This window comes from Columba livia, chromosome 1 (genome assembly GCF_036013475.1).
Source record: "Columba livia isolate bColLiv1 breed racing homer chromosome 1, bColLiv1.pat.W.v2, whole genome shotgun sequence".
NCBI classification, from domain to species: Eukaryota; Metazoa; Chordata; class Aves; order Columbiformes; family Columbidae; genus Columba; species Columba livia.
In genome coordinates, this window is record NC_088602.1 from 27,039,179 (window position 1) to 27,051,556 (window position 12,378).

General features: G+C 44.1%; 1 protein-coding gene across 3 annotated transcripts; it reads left to right on the forward strand.

Moving 5' to 3' along the window:
- The first annotated feature begins 5,193 nt into the window (after positions 1–5,193).
- On the forward strand, positions 5,194–11,944 carry CCNA1 (cyclin A1). 3 transcript variants are annotated; one of them, XM_065051901.1, is made up of 9 exons: positions 5,194–5,331; positions 5,572–5,714; positions 6,912–7,155; positions 7,382–7,503; positions 8,230–8,453; positions 9,117–9,321; positions 10,396–10,509; positions 11,246–11,379; positions 11,678–11,944. In XM_065051901.1, exons 2-9 carry the CDS (start codon positions 5,589–5,591, stop codon positions 11,727–11,729), a joined length of 1,221 nt encoding a protein of 406 aa, XP_064907973.1. In that variant the 5' UTR covers positions 5,194–5,331; positions 5,572–5,588; the 3' UTR covers positions 11,730–11,944. The 3 variants fall into 3 exon arrangements, with proteins under 3 accessions (XP_064907973.1, XP_064907992.1, XP_064907984.1); XM_065051920.1 differs by having other exon boundaries at positions 5,207–5,449; XM_065051912.1 differs by having other exon boundaries at positions 5,315–5,368.
- The last annotated feature ends 434 nt before the right edge of the window (positions 11,945–12,378 follow it).

A 12,378-nucleotide genomic window follows, 5' to 3' on the forward strand; every position in this document is an offset into this window, starting at 1 on the left:
TTTGTAGCCCTTTTTTTAATGCACTGCCATAAGCCAAGCAATATAGACTGTGTCTTTGGCTGCCTATGCTACCAGAATTATGTGATCCTATCTGTTAGGCTGTTGGGTGCACAGAGTTTTTTCTCATTGGGCTACATAGTTGTCCAAACTCACCATTTGCTGTGGACTTTCATGCAGAGGAATACCAGATAAGTTTAGACTTGAGTGCTATTCTGGGCCCGTGCTTAATATCCAGTACCGATAGAGAAAGCCAAAGTGATCTATCTAATATATGTGGAGACTTGGCAGCTCAACCAAGGCCTTGTTTTGGTCTTGTTTGTATGCCTTGGCTAACAACTCCTGAGCTCTGGACTCATGTTCTAATTGTTGGCCTTTTTTCTGATTTTGGTAGTTCAGAAAAATGGTAAAACTCAAGATAAAATCTATGTATTCTTAAATAATGTGAAATTAATTTATTTGTGTGATAATCAAAGCAGACTGGAGCCAGGAGACTACTCATAACCCTAGGAATCATAGCCATATGAAAGAAGTCATGTTCTTCACTGCTTTGCTACTGTAGAACCATACAACAAGGTCCTGATAGGACTTTGCAGCTTACTGAGTCTAGACATTGCTCCCGCCATCGGAGAGATTCATAATCCTTTTTATAAACTTTCTGAACTCAAGGACTGCTCCCACATCACATTTTCCAGGGTATTATGCAGCCGTGCATTACATTTGCTATGCAGTGGGACTTTGAGGGTTGCTCTGCAATTAGCTGACCTCAGAAGAGTCTGTGGCACATGCAGACCTGCTGTGTGATCACTCTGTATCTTGGTCTGAAATAACTTGCTGAATACTGAATGTCACCTGGCCAGGGTCATAAGAAGTCTGTGTTTAGCACACCTGAATGGGTTTTCCTATATTAATATTGAGTTGGAATTCAATATGATGCTCAGAGAAACAAGGCTTTCATTAACTGCTTCCCATCTTATACCGACATGTATTTGTAAGACAATGGCTGGTTTATTAGCAGTAAAGATGCTACTTCCTGGCTACAGGCCAAGCTGAAAACCTAGGGATCAGAACAGGCTAAAGACCAGAAATACTTCAAAGGGTGAAGACAGAAGGGAACAGCTGACAGTGATCTGATTTGTGGACAGATGGAGCTGCTGGGAGCTTCTGAAGCTCAAGAGAGGGAGACATGCAGAAAAATACTTCAGGTCAAAATATGCTATGTTTTCCTTTCAAAAGGCAGTTTTGGCACTGTATGCTTTGAATTAGAGCACAAGTGAATTATGCGGTTTCAGGTCACAGAGGTAAAGGATGCTCTCTATAAGGGTGACATGACCAAGATCCCAGGAGTGGGGTGTGATGTGAAAACTCTCAGTTGAATGAGGAAGGAAAAAACAGAGTGTGTTTCATCTTTCCTCCTGCTGCCAGGCACAGTACCATTTGTACACACCTGCATTTGTACAGACAACATTTCTCTCTCCTGTAAACAGATCTTGCAAAAAAAGTTGATATAAAACGGAAATTTTAAGATCAAATTGCAGCTTTTCAATCTCTAAAGAAACCCTCTAGGGGGAGGTCCAACATCAGGGCAGAATTGGAGGCCAGGCACAGTCACTCTCCATGCCCATGATCATGAACTGAAGCCTGTGCAGAGCTCGCTGTGTCAAACCTGGGATTTTCCAGTGGTCCTCAGAGTGGAAAGCAGGAACCCATGCCTGCTCCCATGGCATGGCAGAAGGGAGTTTCCTTTAACTGAAAAAGGTGGCAAATCTGGAAAATCCAACATTCAAATAAAAAACTAGTGAAAGGAGAAAGAGCTAAGGAGCTAGGAAATATTAATGAGACAAAGATGAGTCCTAACCAGCCCTTTAATACCATCTTCTCCAGAACCACAGAGGAAGCATCCTCGCCAAGTCAAGAATTGCTCTTGACTTCTCTCTCTTCCTAGAAATCTGAAGTAAGACAGTAATTACTGCGAGGAGCCCTATGGAGTTCACTCTGGAAGGCTTCAGTTTCCTCTCAAGTGCACACAGGGAAGCTCAGAAGTAAATGATTAATGGCCCAAAGCTTTATTTGATCTGCTGCTACAATTAAGCAGTGGCTGGCAAAGCTCACCAGCCTCCCTCAGGTACTAATCCATATTTGGCTGTTTCAAAGAGTTCCTGAGAAACTGGAGCTTAGGTAACCTCATTAAAAGCTATTTGAGAGGTGTTTCAGTTACATTAATATAGTATATGACTACTGAGGACATCCATGTGCTGCTCATATATAAAAATACAAATAAATCATCTGTTGGGTAGCTGAGGTTCTTCAGTTATGTCTAAGTGGTATAAGGATATGACGGGTATTTGGATATTCACTGACTGAAGATGAATTTAGTAAATAACTTCCACCCATGTATTTGGCTAGGAGTGACATGTGATCTTCATAGAAATGTGTGCTACATGTTAGACCTGTAACTACTAAGTTCTGACATTTCTCGTGATAAATACCATATGAAGAGACTAAGCTGTTAGAAAAATATGTTTGGGCAGAGGCAAGATTGTTTGGATAAGCTACAGGCCATTTTCACAAACAGCATTTACCTATCAGAAAACATATAATTGCATAATGTTTCATCTGTCTCAGTACCATACCCAGATGTTTTTACTGAAAATAAAAAAGACAACTCTGACACTGCCAAAAGAAAATCCCTCGAAAGAACAGCTGATATTGACAAAGAATAGGATAACATTTTAAAAATTGTGAGAAATTAAACAGCACTTAAAATCCCCCAGGCACAGAGCACTAGGTCCATAAAGACAAGGGATGGCACCATCCCCACTGCCTTCCTGATGCTGGTGCCTCAGCCTCATCATTTCTTTCGTGCTGGACATACAGGTCATGAAGCTGTCTAGAAATCCAGCTCAGAGAACTGCCCCTGCTGGTAACAAGGCTGTGGTGCTGTCATGGCTATGTTCCTTTTCAAGGGGACTAGGTCCCTGGTTTGTCTAATGTCCACACAACCCCTTGTGCCAGCAGAAGGATGGCAGCAGCAATGAGCTGGGAGCAGGACAGTTCTTGTCCGTGGCAGGGCAAGCTGGGCCATGCTGGATGTGAATGGGTGCACCGCCAAAGTGTCGGGGATGTAAATGTCTCTGGAAATCTGAGTCCTGGAACCTCACCTCACTGATGTCCTGAGGGAATGAGTTTCCTGAGTAATTACCTTATTTTTCATATTTCAATGTTTTACTCTTGAATATACAACCTCCATTCTTCTGAAAGACTGAAATCAGAGACTCAAATAAGAATCCTGATACTCCTGATTTTTTTTTAAAGCAGCTAAATTGTAATTTAAAGAAATAAAATTTTTGCTTTGATGGGAAAATAATATTTTTTTCTACCTTTATTGCTAAACAGTGTAAGACTGGGCCTTTTTTCAGTGATGAAATATACACATTTCAAAAGCCATTTGTTTAAAAATGTTATTAATACTGAAAGTTTTCACCAAAATGTGGAAACTTGAGACATTTAGAAATGGTTTTTATTAACATCCACCTTCTTAGACTGCTATAGATTCTCTATATATTGTAGAACAGTATTTTTTTCTGTATTTTTAGTAATTTCATCAAAACAATAGGATAACTAGTATTTCAAATTCCACTTCAGCTGATATTTAATTTCAACAGCTGGCAGCTAGACTGATTCTTTGCAGGAATCAAAACTTTGTAGGAAAATGTTCCAAGAAATGTCCCCAAGTGAAGTCTTCCTTGTGCAAACCTGGGGTTCAGAGACAACATGAAAGGGAAAATACAGAAGTACGGTGTAACCTTCCGTCCCCCAACCTGCATTTACACACGCTTGTAGCTGTGACAGTTCCACTATGATATCTGCTGCAAGGACAGGTCCCCCCATCAAAAAAGAAAAGTAGTGTTATATGGCCAACAGATCAAACGTAGGTAACATTTTTCACCTTGAGATATACCACTTACCTCACAGAGTAAATTCATTGCAGTGGGGGGCAGGGTAGGGGTGGAAGGCAATTAAAAATTAAACATAAGTGGGAAGAAGAAGTACAGACTTTAATACAGTCTGGATGGCAAGAACTGCAAAAACCAGTTCTGGCATAAGACCTTGCTTGATGCATCCAAATTTTGCATCATATTTGCTACATTTCAGTCACACTAGAGAGCGTCTCAAGATGTACAACTGGCCAAGGCAGAGACATTTTTGACAGAAGTTTCTGTAAGTTGCTCTAACAGATCTTCAAAAATGGAAATCCCCAAATTGCCCATGCTGTCTCTTCTTGAGCATCACAATCCTGATATCTAACCTAAATCTCAGGCTGAGGATTAAACTGTTGTACTGCTTGCTCTTTCATCTTCACTACGGACTTTCAGAGGGCTCATGTGCCGCGCAGCCTGTATTCCTGTTTGTTTGTGCTGGGACAGCTGTGAACATGGTGATTCATGTGCAGCCTGAGGTTCACTGGTGAAGAACCTCCTGTTTTTTCACAGAACTGCTACCTACCTGGCTGTTCCCCATCCTGCATTTCAGAAGGTGATGGCCCTGTCTTGTGCTTGCGTTTCAGGAATGTCCCACTTTTCCAAAGCATTTTTCCAGTTTGTCAAGATAATTTCTGAAATCTAATCTTGTTCCCCAGCATAACCATAGCTGTTCCTAGCACCAGGTGGTGATATCCACAAATTTATTATAGTAAGTGTACTCTCTGTGTCATTATCCACATCTCTGCTGAAAACCTCTAATGGCATGAAAAAACCACTGCTTAATTCCTCGTATAAAGCTTTGCATTTTCATTGTTGGCAGTTGAGAAGGGCTCCTGTGTACAGCTGTGCCATCAGTTCTGCAGTTGTTCCCTTGCTTAGACTTTATCAGAGTATCACAGAAGTCAAACCCACGTCAACTAAAATCTCAGTTTTTCTGTTTTTCCTTTATCAAAGAGGGAAGTCATATTCTTCTGACGCCTGCTCTTCCCATAAAGCTGCTGTCGTCGCTTGCACATCCTTTTCCTGCGCTCTGGATGCTTAGGAACGGCAGGCGGTGCCAGGCGAGGGGCGGCGCGGGGGCCGCGGCTCTCGGACGAGCCACTCGTGCCCCACCGCTCCGCGGGCGCTGCGCGGGGCGGGGCGGGCCGTGCCCTGCGCGGGGCTGCGGGGCCGGGCCCGCGGCGGCTGGCCCCTGCCGGGGTCTCCATGACGACCCGCCGCCGCTTGGGTTGCCGGGGCGGCGGCGCCGGGGGTTGCGGCCCGGGCTTCCAACTGGCCGCGGCCAACAGCCGCCGCCGCCTCCATTGGCCGCCGCATATATAGGGGCGGCGAGGGGGCGGCCTCTTTGGCGGTGCGCGGTGCAGGGCGGCTTAGCGTTCTCCGGGCAGGTGGCGAGCGGGGCCGGGCAGCGCGGTCGGCAGCCTGCCTTCCTGCGGGAGGGGCTTCCCGGGGCGTAACCAAATACTTGTGTTGGTTTGGGTTTTCTTTTCCCCCAACCTTGTTGTTGTTTTGTTGTTTTGGTTTTTGTTTTTCCCTTATTTTTGTGTTTTGTTTGTTTTTCTTATTTATTTTTTTTCCTCTTCCCCGAAAGGTACCGACGTTGGGGCGATGCGCCGCGCCAGTGAGAAGAGCCGGGCAGGGCGGCGGGAGCCCTGCTCCGCTGTCCCCCACAGCAGCGGGCGAGCTGTGCTGGGGGTGCTGGCGGAGAACGGGCAGCAGCGGCCCGGTGGCCAGGTGAGCCCCGCCCGCGGCGGCAGCGCCTTCGCTGTCCGCGGAGCCTCCGCGCCCGGGGGCCGCAGCCACCCGCTGGACTCCCCGAGAAAGCCCAGGGCGGCCGCGCTCGCCGCGGGCTGGGGAGAGCGCCCTGCCCCGATGCGGGATCTGGGGCTGGTCGCCTGCCCCAGGCGTAATCGGTGCTCGCCCCTTCTCTCGAGGCTGCAGGTAAAGGCCTGAGAGCGGTGGGGTAAGTAGTTTAATCGGGCTGTAGTTAATGAGCATGAGTTTCCTGAGAAACCCAGCTGGTAACGGCTTGGTCCTAATCTACTGACTCTCCCCTGTGGAAATGCTTTGAGCAAATAATCCCTTCTGGAACGAAGGGAGACTTGGTGAGACTGTATTTGGGCACTTACCCTCTAAAGTGAAGAGGGTAGTTTGAGAAAAGTCTTTTCACTGGTGTTTACCCAAAGGTCCTGTGTTGCCATGTGGCTGGTCATGCTCCATCAGGGTGACAGAGCCTTCAAGAACCTGAGGTTCACAGCATGGTGTCTGTCTGCATTTCTGTTCTTTAGGCCCTCCTGGAGTTTTCTGGAGTGGCAGGGAACATGTTACTGTGCTGACTTAGAGGACATAAAATAGCAACTGTTGTGTATACACAAGCTATTCTTGATTGTGGCTGTAGAAAGCCCATAACTCGGTGGCTCACAGATAGATGATGTGAAGGATTTTAGTCCTAGGGGTTGTGATGCTTGAGCTCAAAATGTTAAAACTTTGGTCATTACTCAAAGTGCATTCTTGTAGGTAAAATCCTTCAGAAGTCTGTGATGGTGCCTGAATACTTTCTTCTATAACTTGCTGCACTTTAAGGCAGCTGCTTTTTACCAGAACTGAATGTGGAACAGACCCTGCCCTTGCCAGACCCCGCAGAACCAGGCAGCACCTTTGCCTCATTCTCCTTGGCACCAGAGATTAGACTTCTTCCCTGGTTCCTGACTTTGACTGCACCTCACTTGTTCTGTGAGGAGTCTGTTGCAGCAAGACAGCAATAAGTGGCACCTCTGAAGCACCAGCTGGTGGTGGTTTTACCAGTGGACTTCTATGTTATTGTTGTCTGTTTGGCAAGGAGGTGATTTTTCTTTTCTAAAGCAAGTGATACTTACTGTTGTTTTTCCTTCCCGAGCTGCCCTCCCACAGAATTACTGTGTTCTCTTTCAGGGTGCTACTGTTATCAGATGCTTCTCTGGCTCTGAAAACGCCATCCCTTTGGCTGGAAAAGATGAATTACCTAAACGCTTGGGCAATGTTCCATCAAAGCAAGAGTTTGCTATCTATGTAGATGATCAAGAACAGAAAGAAAACTACAGCTACCAAGTGGCTGAAGAGCTGGAATCAAGCCTGTGTGAGCTGGATACTAGTGCAATGTCTTCCAGTATTCACCTTCTGCTGGATCTCAGTACAGGTAACACCTGTTATTACTGAGGTGGTATCTACAGCACAAGTACGTGTAGGGTGCTTATGAATTGTGATGCTGGTAAGCTAGTAGGTAGCTTATGTTACAATAAATAACACTTCACGATAACTTGGATTGTGTCCACATCAGCTACAACGCTTCTGTGCTACAAATAACAGGAGAAGGCAAAGGGGTTAATTAAAAAGAAGTCTTGCTGGTTCCTTTCACCTATTAGGATCTCCTATGCTAGTGGACACATCCTTCCAGTCCCAGCCTGAGGATCACATGGTAGATGCCGTAACTCTGACTGTGGGAGAGTACGCAGAAGACATTCATCAGTACCTCCGGGAGGCTGAAGTGAGTGCCTTGTAACAAGCTTATAGATGTTTGTGGTCTCTGATGGGCTGCAATACTGCCGGGATATATGGCTGCCCCAGGATAACCCAAGGCTGCCACTGAACTACAAAGGAGAGAAAGCAAGCAGTAAAAGCCATCTCTGAGGGCAGCATCTAGACAGGGATGAGATCTCTCGCGATTACTGTGTCCCTGAAATCCCCTACCAGTGGAGCATCTACTGACTTTTTGCAATGAAGAGTTCTTGCAGGTGGGAGTTGTATTCTGGAAAAATACTAAAGCAGTTGGATGTGATCTCACTGATAGCTCTTTTACTGTGGTAGTAGTTTTTCCTGCCTTACTATATCAGAGCAATAAAGTGCAGTCTCTCAATTGGAAGCAGGGTGAGGGGTGGGGGGAGGGAAGTGTGATTTGTTCATTTTCAGGCCACTGTGAATGGCCCATGTGCTTGATGGCAAAGGCTGTCCATAGTCCAGGAGGTCTCTTATTATTCTGCTACTGACACAGCAGCTCCTTTCTCTTCAGTGTAGAAATACTACTTTTTAGAGATGCTACTAGCTACCAGTTAATACTACTATCACTGTAACTGTAGATAGTAGTAATGAGTTATTAATAGTGGAAGAACTCATGCTCCTGTTGGTATAAGTGTTAAGAGAAGTTAATCGGCTCAGCCATTGATGCTTCTCTTCAGGGTGAGCATCCTGATTTTTCAGCTCTCTCTCCAAACAGGTAAGATTCAGGCCCAAGCCCTACTACATGAGGAAGCAACCGGATATCACTACAGGAATGCGTGCCATCTTGGTAGACTGGCTGGTGGAAGTAGGGGAAGAATATAAACTTCGAACAGAGACTTTGTACTTGGCGGTCAACTTCCTGGACAGGTTTCTCTCCTGCATGTCTGTTCTCAGAGGGAAGCTGCAGCTTGTAGGAACAGCAGCAATCCTTCTGGCTGCGTAAGTGTTTTGTCTCCTGAAACCTCAGTGAGTGAAAACTTATTTTTGGACTGAATCTTTTCGTTTAATTTGAAGAACTGAAACTTGCAGTCATAGGTAGCTTTTCACGATGTCTCAAGATTAGCAACTTCTTTTTGTGTGGGTTTGTTTTTTTTTTTTCCCCTTTGTTTCCCTACTTTGGCACTAGCAAAATTAAGTTTTTAATGTTTGTGATGTGAGGAACCATAGTAGGAATACCTTCTAAGCATAATGGCAGGAGCAAAAATGCTACTGTGCCAGGCTGCTAGCCTGTCAGGCTGTAATAAATTCACAGTTGCAGTTATTAATTAGCCCTGAACTATTTTAAGTAGACAGGGTACCAAACATGACCTAGGAATGCATGAGTTTTTGTCTGGAGTGTGTTCTGTTACTGAGACTTTCCGAGAGCTTGCTGTTAATCAAGAGCTAACAATGTGAGTGGTTCTATCTAGACTGAAGTTCCTGTAAACATCCTTGCCCAAATTTGAAACTAAATTGTTACCTAGCCTGGAGGAATGACTAAAATAAGAGCTCTACGCAAATCTTCCTGATGTCATGTGCTCATCCTGATACAGGTTCAGCAGAAAGCTTTCTTTTACTGTAACTTCTAAACTGACAAATGTGGCTTCTATATTCCTTTTTCAGGAAATATGAAGAGATCTACCCTCCAGAAGTGGATGAATTTGTGTATATAACAGATGATACCTACACAAAGAGGCAGCTGCTAAGAATGGAACACCTGCTTCTCAAAGTGTTAGCTTTTGACCTAACAGCCCCAACCATCAACCAGTTCCTCCTTCAGTATATTCAGAGGCATGGAGTCTGTATGAGGACAGAGAACTTTGCAAGGGTATGAATTATTTACCTCTTAACACTAAGGAGGGGGAAGTGATCCTAAAAGCAGAACCACCCTTGTATTTCACTAAGTTATCAGAGCGCAGTATTTATAGCAGAACTTATCAATCAAAAGATACTATTTTTTCATGCCAAGTTTTATCTGGGACTGCAACAGGCCTGAAACTGCATGTTTTATAGCCTTCTACCTTCAGTAGGTGGCTCATGCATCAAGACTTCTGGATAAACATCTCATGGAAATCCTAAATTTTACCTATCTGTCTGGTCAGGGATAATGCAGTAGCCAGGCAGCTAGGTATAAGGTGGTTGTGTGTGGTTTTTGGTGTGTTGTGGTGGGGTTTTTTTGTGTGTGTGTGGTGGTGGTGGTATTTTTTGGGGGGGATGGGTTGGGTTGTCTTTTTGGGTTTTGTTTGTGTGGTGTGTGTGTGTGGGGGGGGGTTTTGTGGGTGTTTTTTTTTTTTTTTCAACAGAGCCTGCATAGCAAATTTGCCCTGGATATGGTGGTACTACCTATTGCTACACAATAACACGGCATATGCCTGCATAGCTCCTTAGGCAACCCTGCTTACAGAGTAACCAAGCTTATAGCAGAACATCTGACCTACTGCTTATCTGCAAAGGGTGTAGGACTGAATGTGGCTCTACTCGGAGTCCAAATTCTGTTTCTTAAGAGCTGTCCATTCATCCCTGATCTCCAAGTGAGGTCCATCTATGTGAACAAAAGCCTCAGAAGATGGGGAGAGTGTGTCTTTTTTTTTTTTTTTTTACAAAAGATGAATTTTCTAAGTCTTTGTCTGTAAAACTATATCAAAGCTCATGATGGGATGGGAACTTCAGATTAGTGTAGATTGTTTAGGCTTTGACACAGTGTCTTTTTGTCCCCACTGAACCATTGTAAAGATTTCTCTTAAGACCGACAGGCCTAGAATGCTATTTCTACTCAGACATGTGGAGCATGATTTTTACATGAAACTGAGACTGTTGACAACTTTCAGTGCTTGTTGTATTGGACTGATTGTACTAGCTCGGCTCTTTCTGTTTGAAAGACTTGTGGGTTTTTTTTCCTCAGTATCTTGCAGAGCTGAGTCTCCTCCAAGATGATCCATTTCTGAAGTACCTTCCTTCACAAATTGCTGCAGCAGCCTACTGTCTAGCAAACTATACGGTGAACAGGTCTTTCTGGGTAAGAACAGCAACTGCATGGTAATGAGTAGCTCATGCATTTTATGTTATTATAACTAGGCTGAGAAGCAGGAGGAGCAGCTTCAAAGGATGTTGTTAAAAAGTCTGAAATACTAGGATGAGTGGCTGTTCCTGAGCTGATGGGGCTACCTGATAAATTAATGTTAAATCAACCTGATATATCCTGCCTCCTTTCTGAGATGGGAGGGACCTTGCTGTCTTGGTCACTTTGAGTCTGTACCTAAGGCCTTGTTAGTCTTTAATCTCCAAGGCGCTCCCTCAAAAAATCCAAACAACAACAACAAAACAAAAAAAAAAAAAAAAAAAACACAAAAATCAAACAAACACACACCATTCAGAGGCTTTCTTGGAGGAAGAGGAGAGCTGAATGTGTCTGCTTTAGTGGAGTGGTTACACTGAGTGGCTGCTTTAATGCAAGCCTCGATGGGTCTCTCAGCTGTGTGTTGGAGGAATAGCTTTAGCAGAGAGCAGAATCCAGAAAAGATGTAATGGATGCCACATGCTTAGAGCAGAAGTAGCTTTTTGTCAGATCTCCTGGCACCAAGGAAGACCTAGAGTGAAATTGATGGCAGGATACACTTGAATCCTTTTCAAGCCTAAAGAATCTAGAGTGAACACTGATGTAGTAAAAATTGGTTTCTGCTTCTGTATAAAATGTATATTCTGGATGAATGTTGCCTACAATAGAGTAATACTAGTTTTTCTCCTCTGACCAGCCAGAAACACTTGCTGCATTCACTGGGTATTCATTAAGTGATATAGTGCCTTGCCTGACTGATCTGCATAAAGTGTGCCTTGATGCTCCCCATTGTCAACTGCTTGCAATTAAGGAGAAGTATAAGCGCTCAAAGTAAGTAATTGGGAAGCTGGTGTTCTGTTGCTGCTTGGGCTACAGCTGCTGTAGCTGACAGACTTCTCATAGTAGTCAGCTTCTGTTCCTGGAATGGAAGTCTCTGTCAGCCTCTGAAGGGGAAAACTTTTCTGGCCACAAGAATAGTTCAGTCGTAGTTATACAGATGTACTGGATTATAATTCTTCTGCAGTGTTGCAGGTTGATTGTTTTCTTTCCCAGAGCATTGCACAAGAAGGTGGTATCTTTAAATTTGTCAACTAAACTAATATCCTTAGTGACTGCATTTCTATTCCAGGTACCTGCAGGTGTCTCTTCTGGAGCCCCCAGCAGTTCTTCCTCTACAATAGAGACTGTGGATCCTGGCCTTGGAGACTACCTCCTCCCAATCAGCAAAGCTGGTTTAATATTTCATTGAGCACTGCAGGTCATGTGTTTGTAACCATAGTGACCAGAATGGTTTTTAGCTAGTATTTTTTTAATTAGATGCCTTTTTGATAAAGGATATTAGTCTGTAGCTCTTAATGTAACTGACAACACTTTTAATAAATGTCTTATTACACCATTCCTCTGTGAATCTTCTGACTCCTGTTAATATCTGCAGTAACAGTGAGAGGAAAGGGTTGTGGTTGTTTTACAAAATCACTGCGAGCGGAGCTTTTAAGCTTTTTATCCATTAGAGTGGATAAAGTGTGGCTTCAACCACTGTAACCTGACATCTCCTTAGACATGGGTGATTTGCTACAGTATCTTATCTGTTTCTTCCTCTTCTGTGAGAAAAGATCATGTGGCCATGAACAGAATCTATTCTCTGGAGCTTGTTTACCATATCACAGCAAAAAAAAACATCCAGATGCAAGTGGTCTTTGAACTCGGAACTTGTGTATAGAAGACCATCAATGCAGAGGTGAAAATCAAATTTCCATTTATGGAGGTGAAAAAGGGGAATTCCTCTGCAGGGAGTTGGAAGAAGGTGAGATTGACTGGCGGAGCCTTAGG

Excerpts from the sequence above, each read along its gene's own strand:
- CCNA1 (XM_065051901.1), top strand. The coding sequence starts at position 5,589 with ATGCGCCGCGCCAGTGAGAAGAGCCGGGCAGGGCGGCGGGAGCCCTGC. Across the intron at positions 5,715-6,911 it reads AGCAGCGGCCCGGTGGCCAG|GGTGCTACTGTTATCAGATG; the intron begins GTGAGCCCCGCC and ends GTTCTCTTTCAG. Across the intron at positions 7,156-7,381 it reads TCTGCTGGATCTCAGTACAG|GATCTCCTATGCTAGTGGAC; the intron begins GTAACACCTGTT and ends TTCACCTATTAG.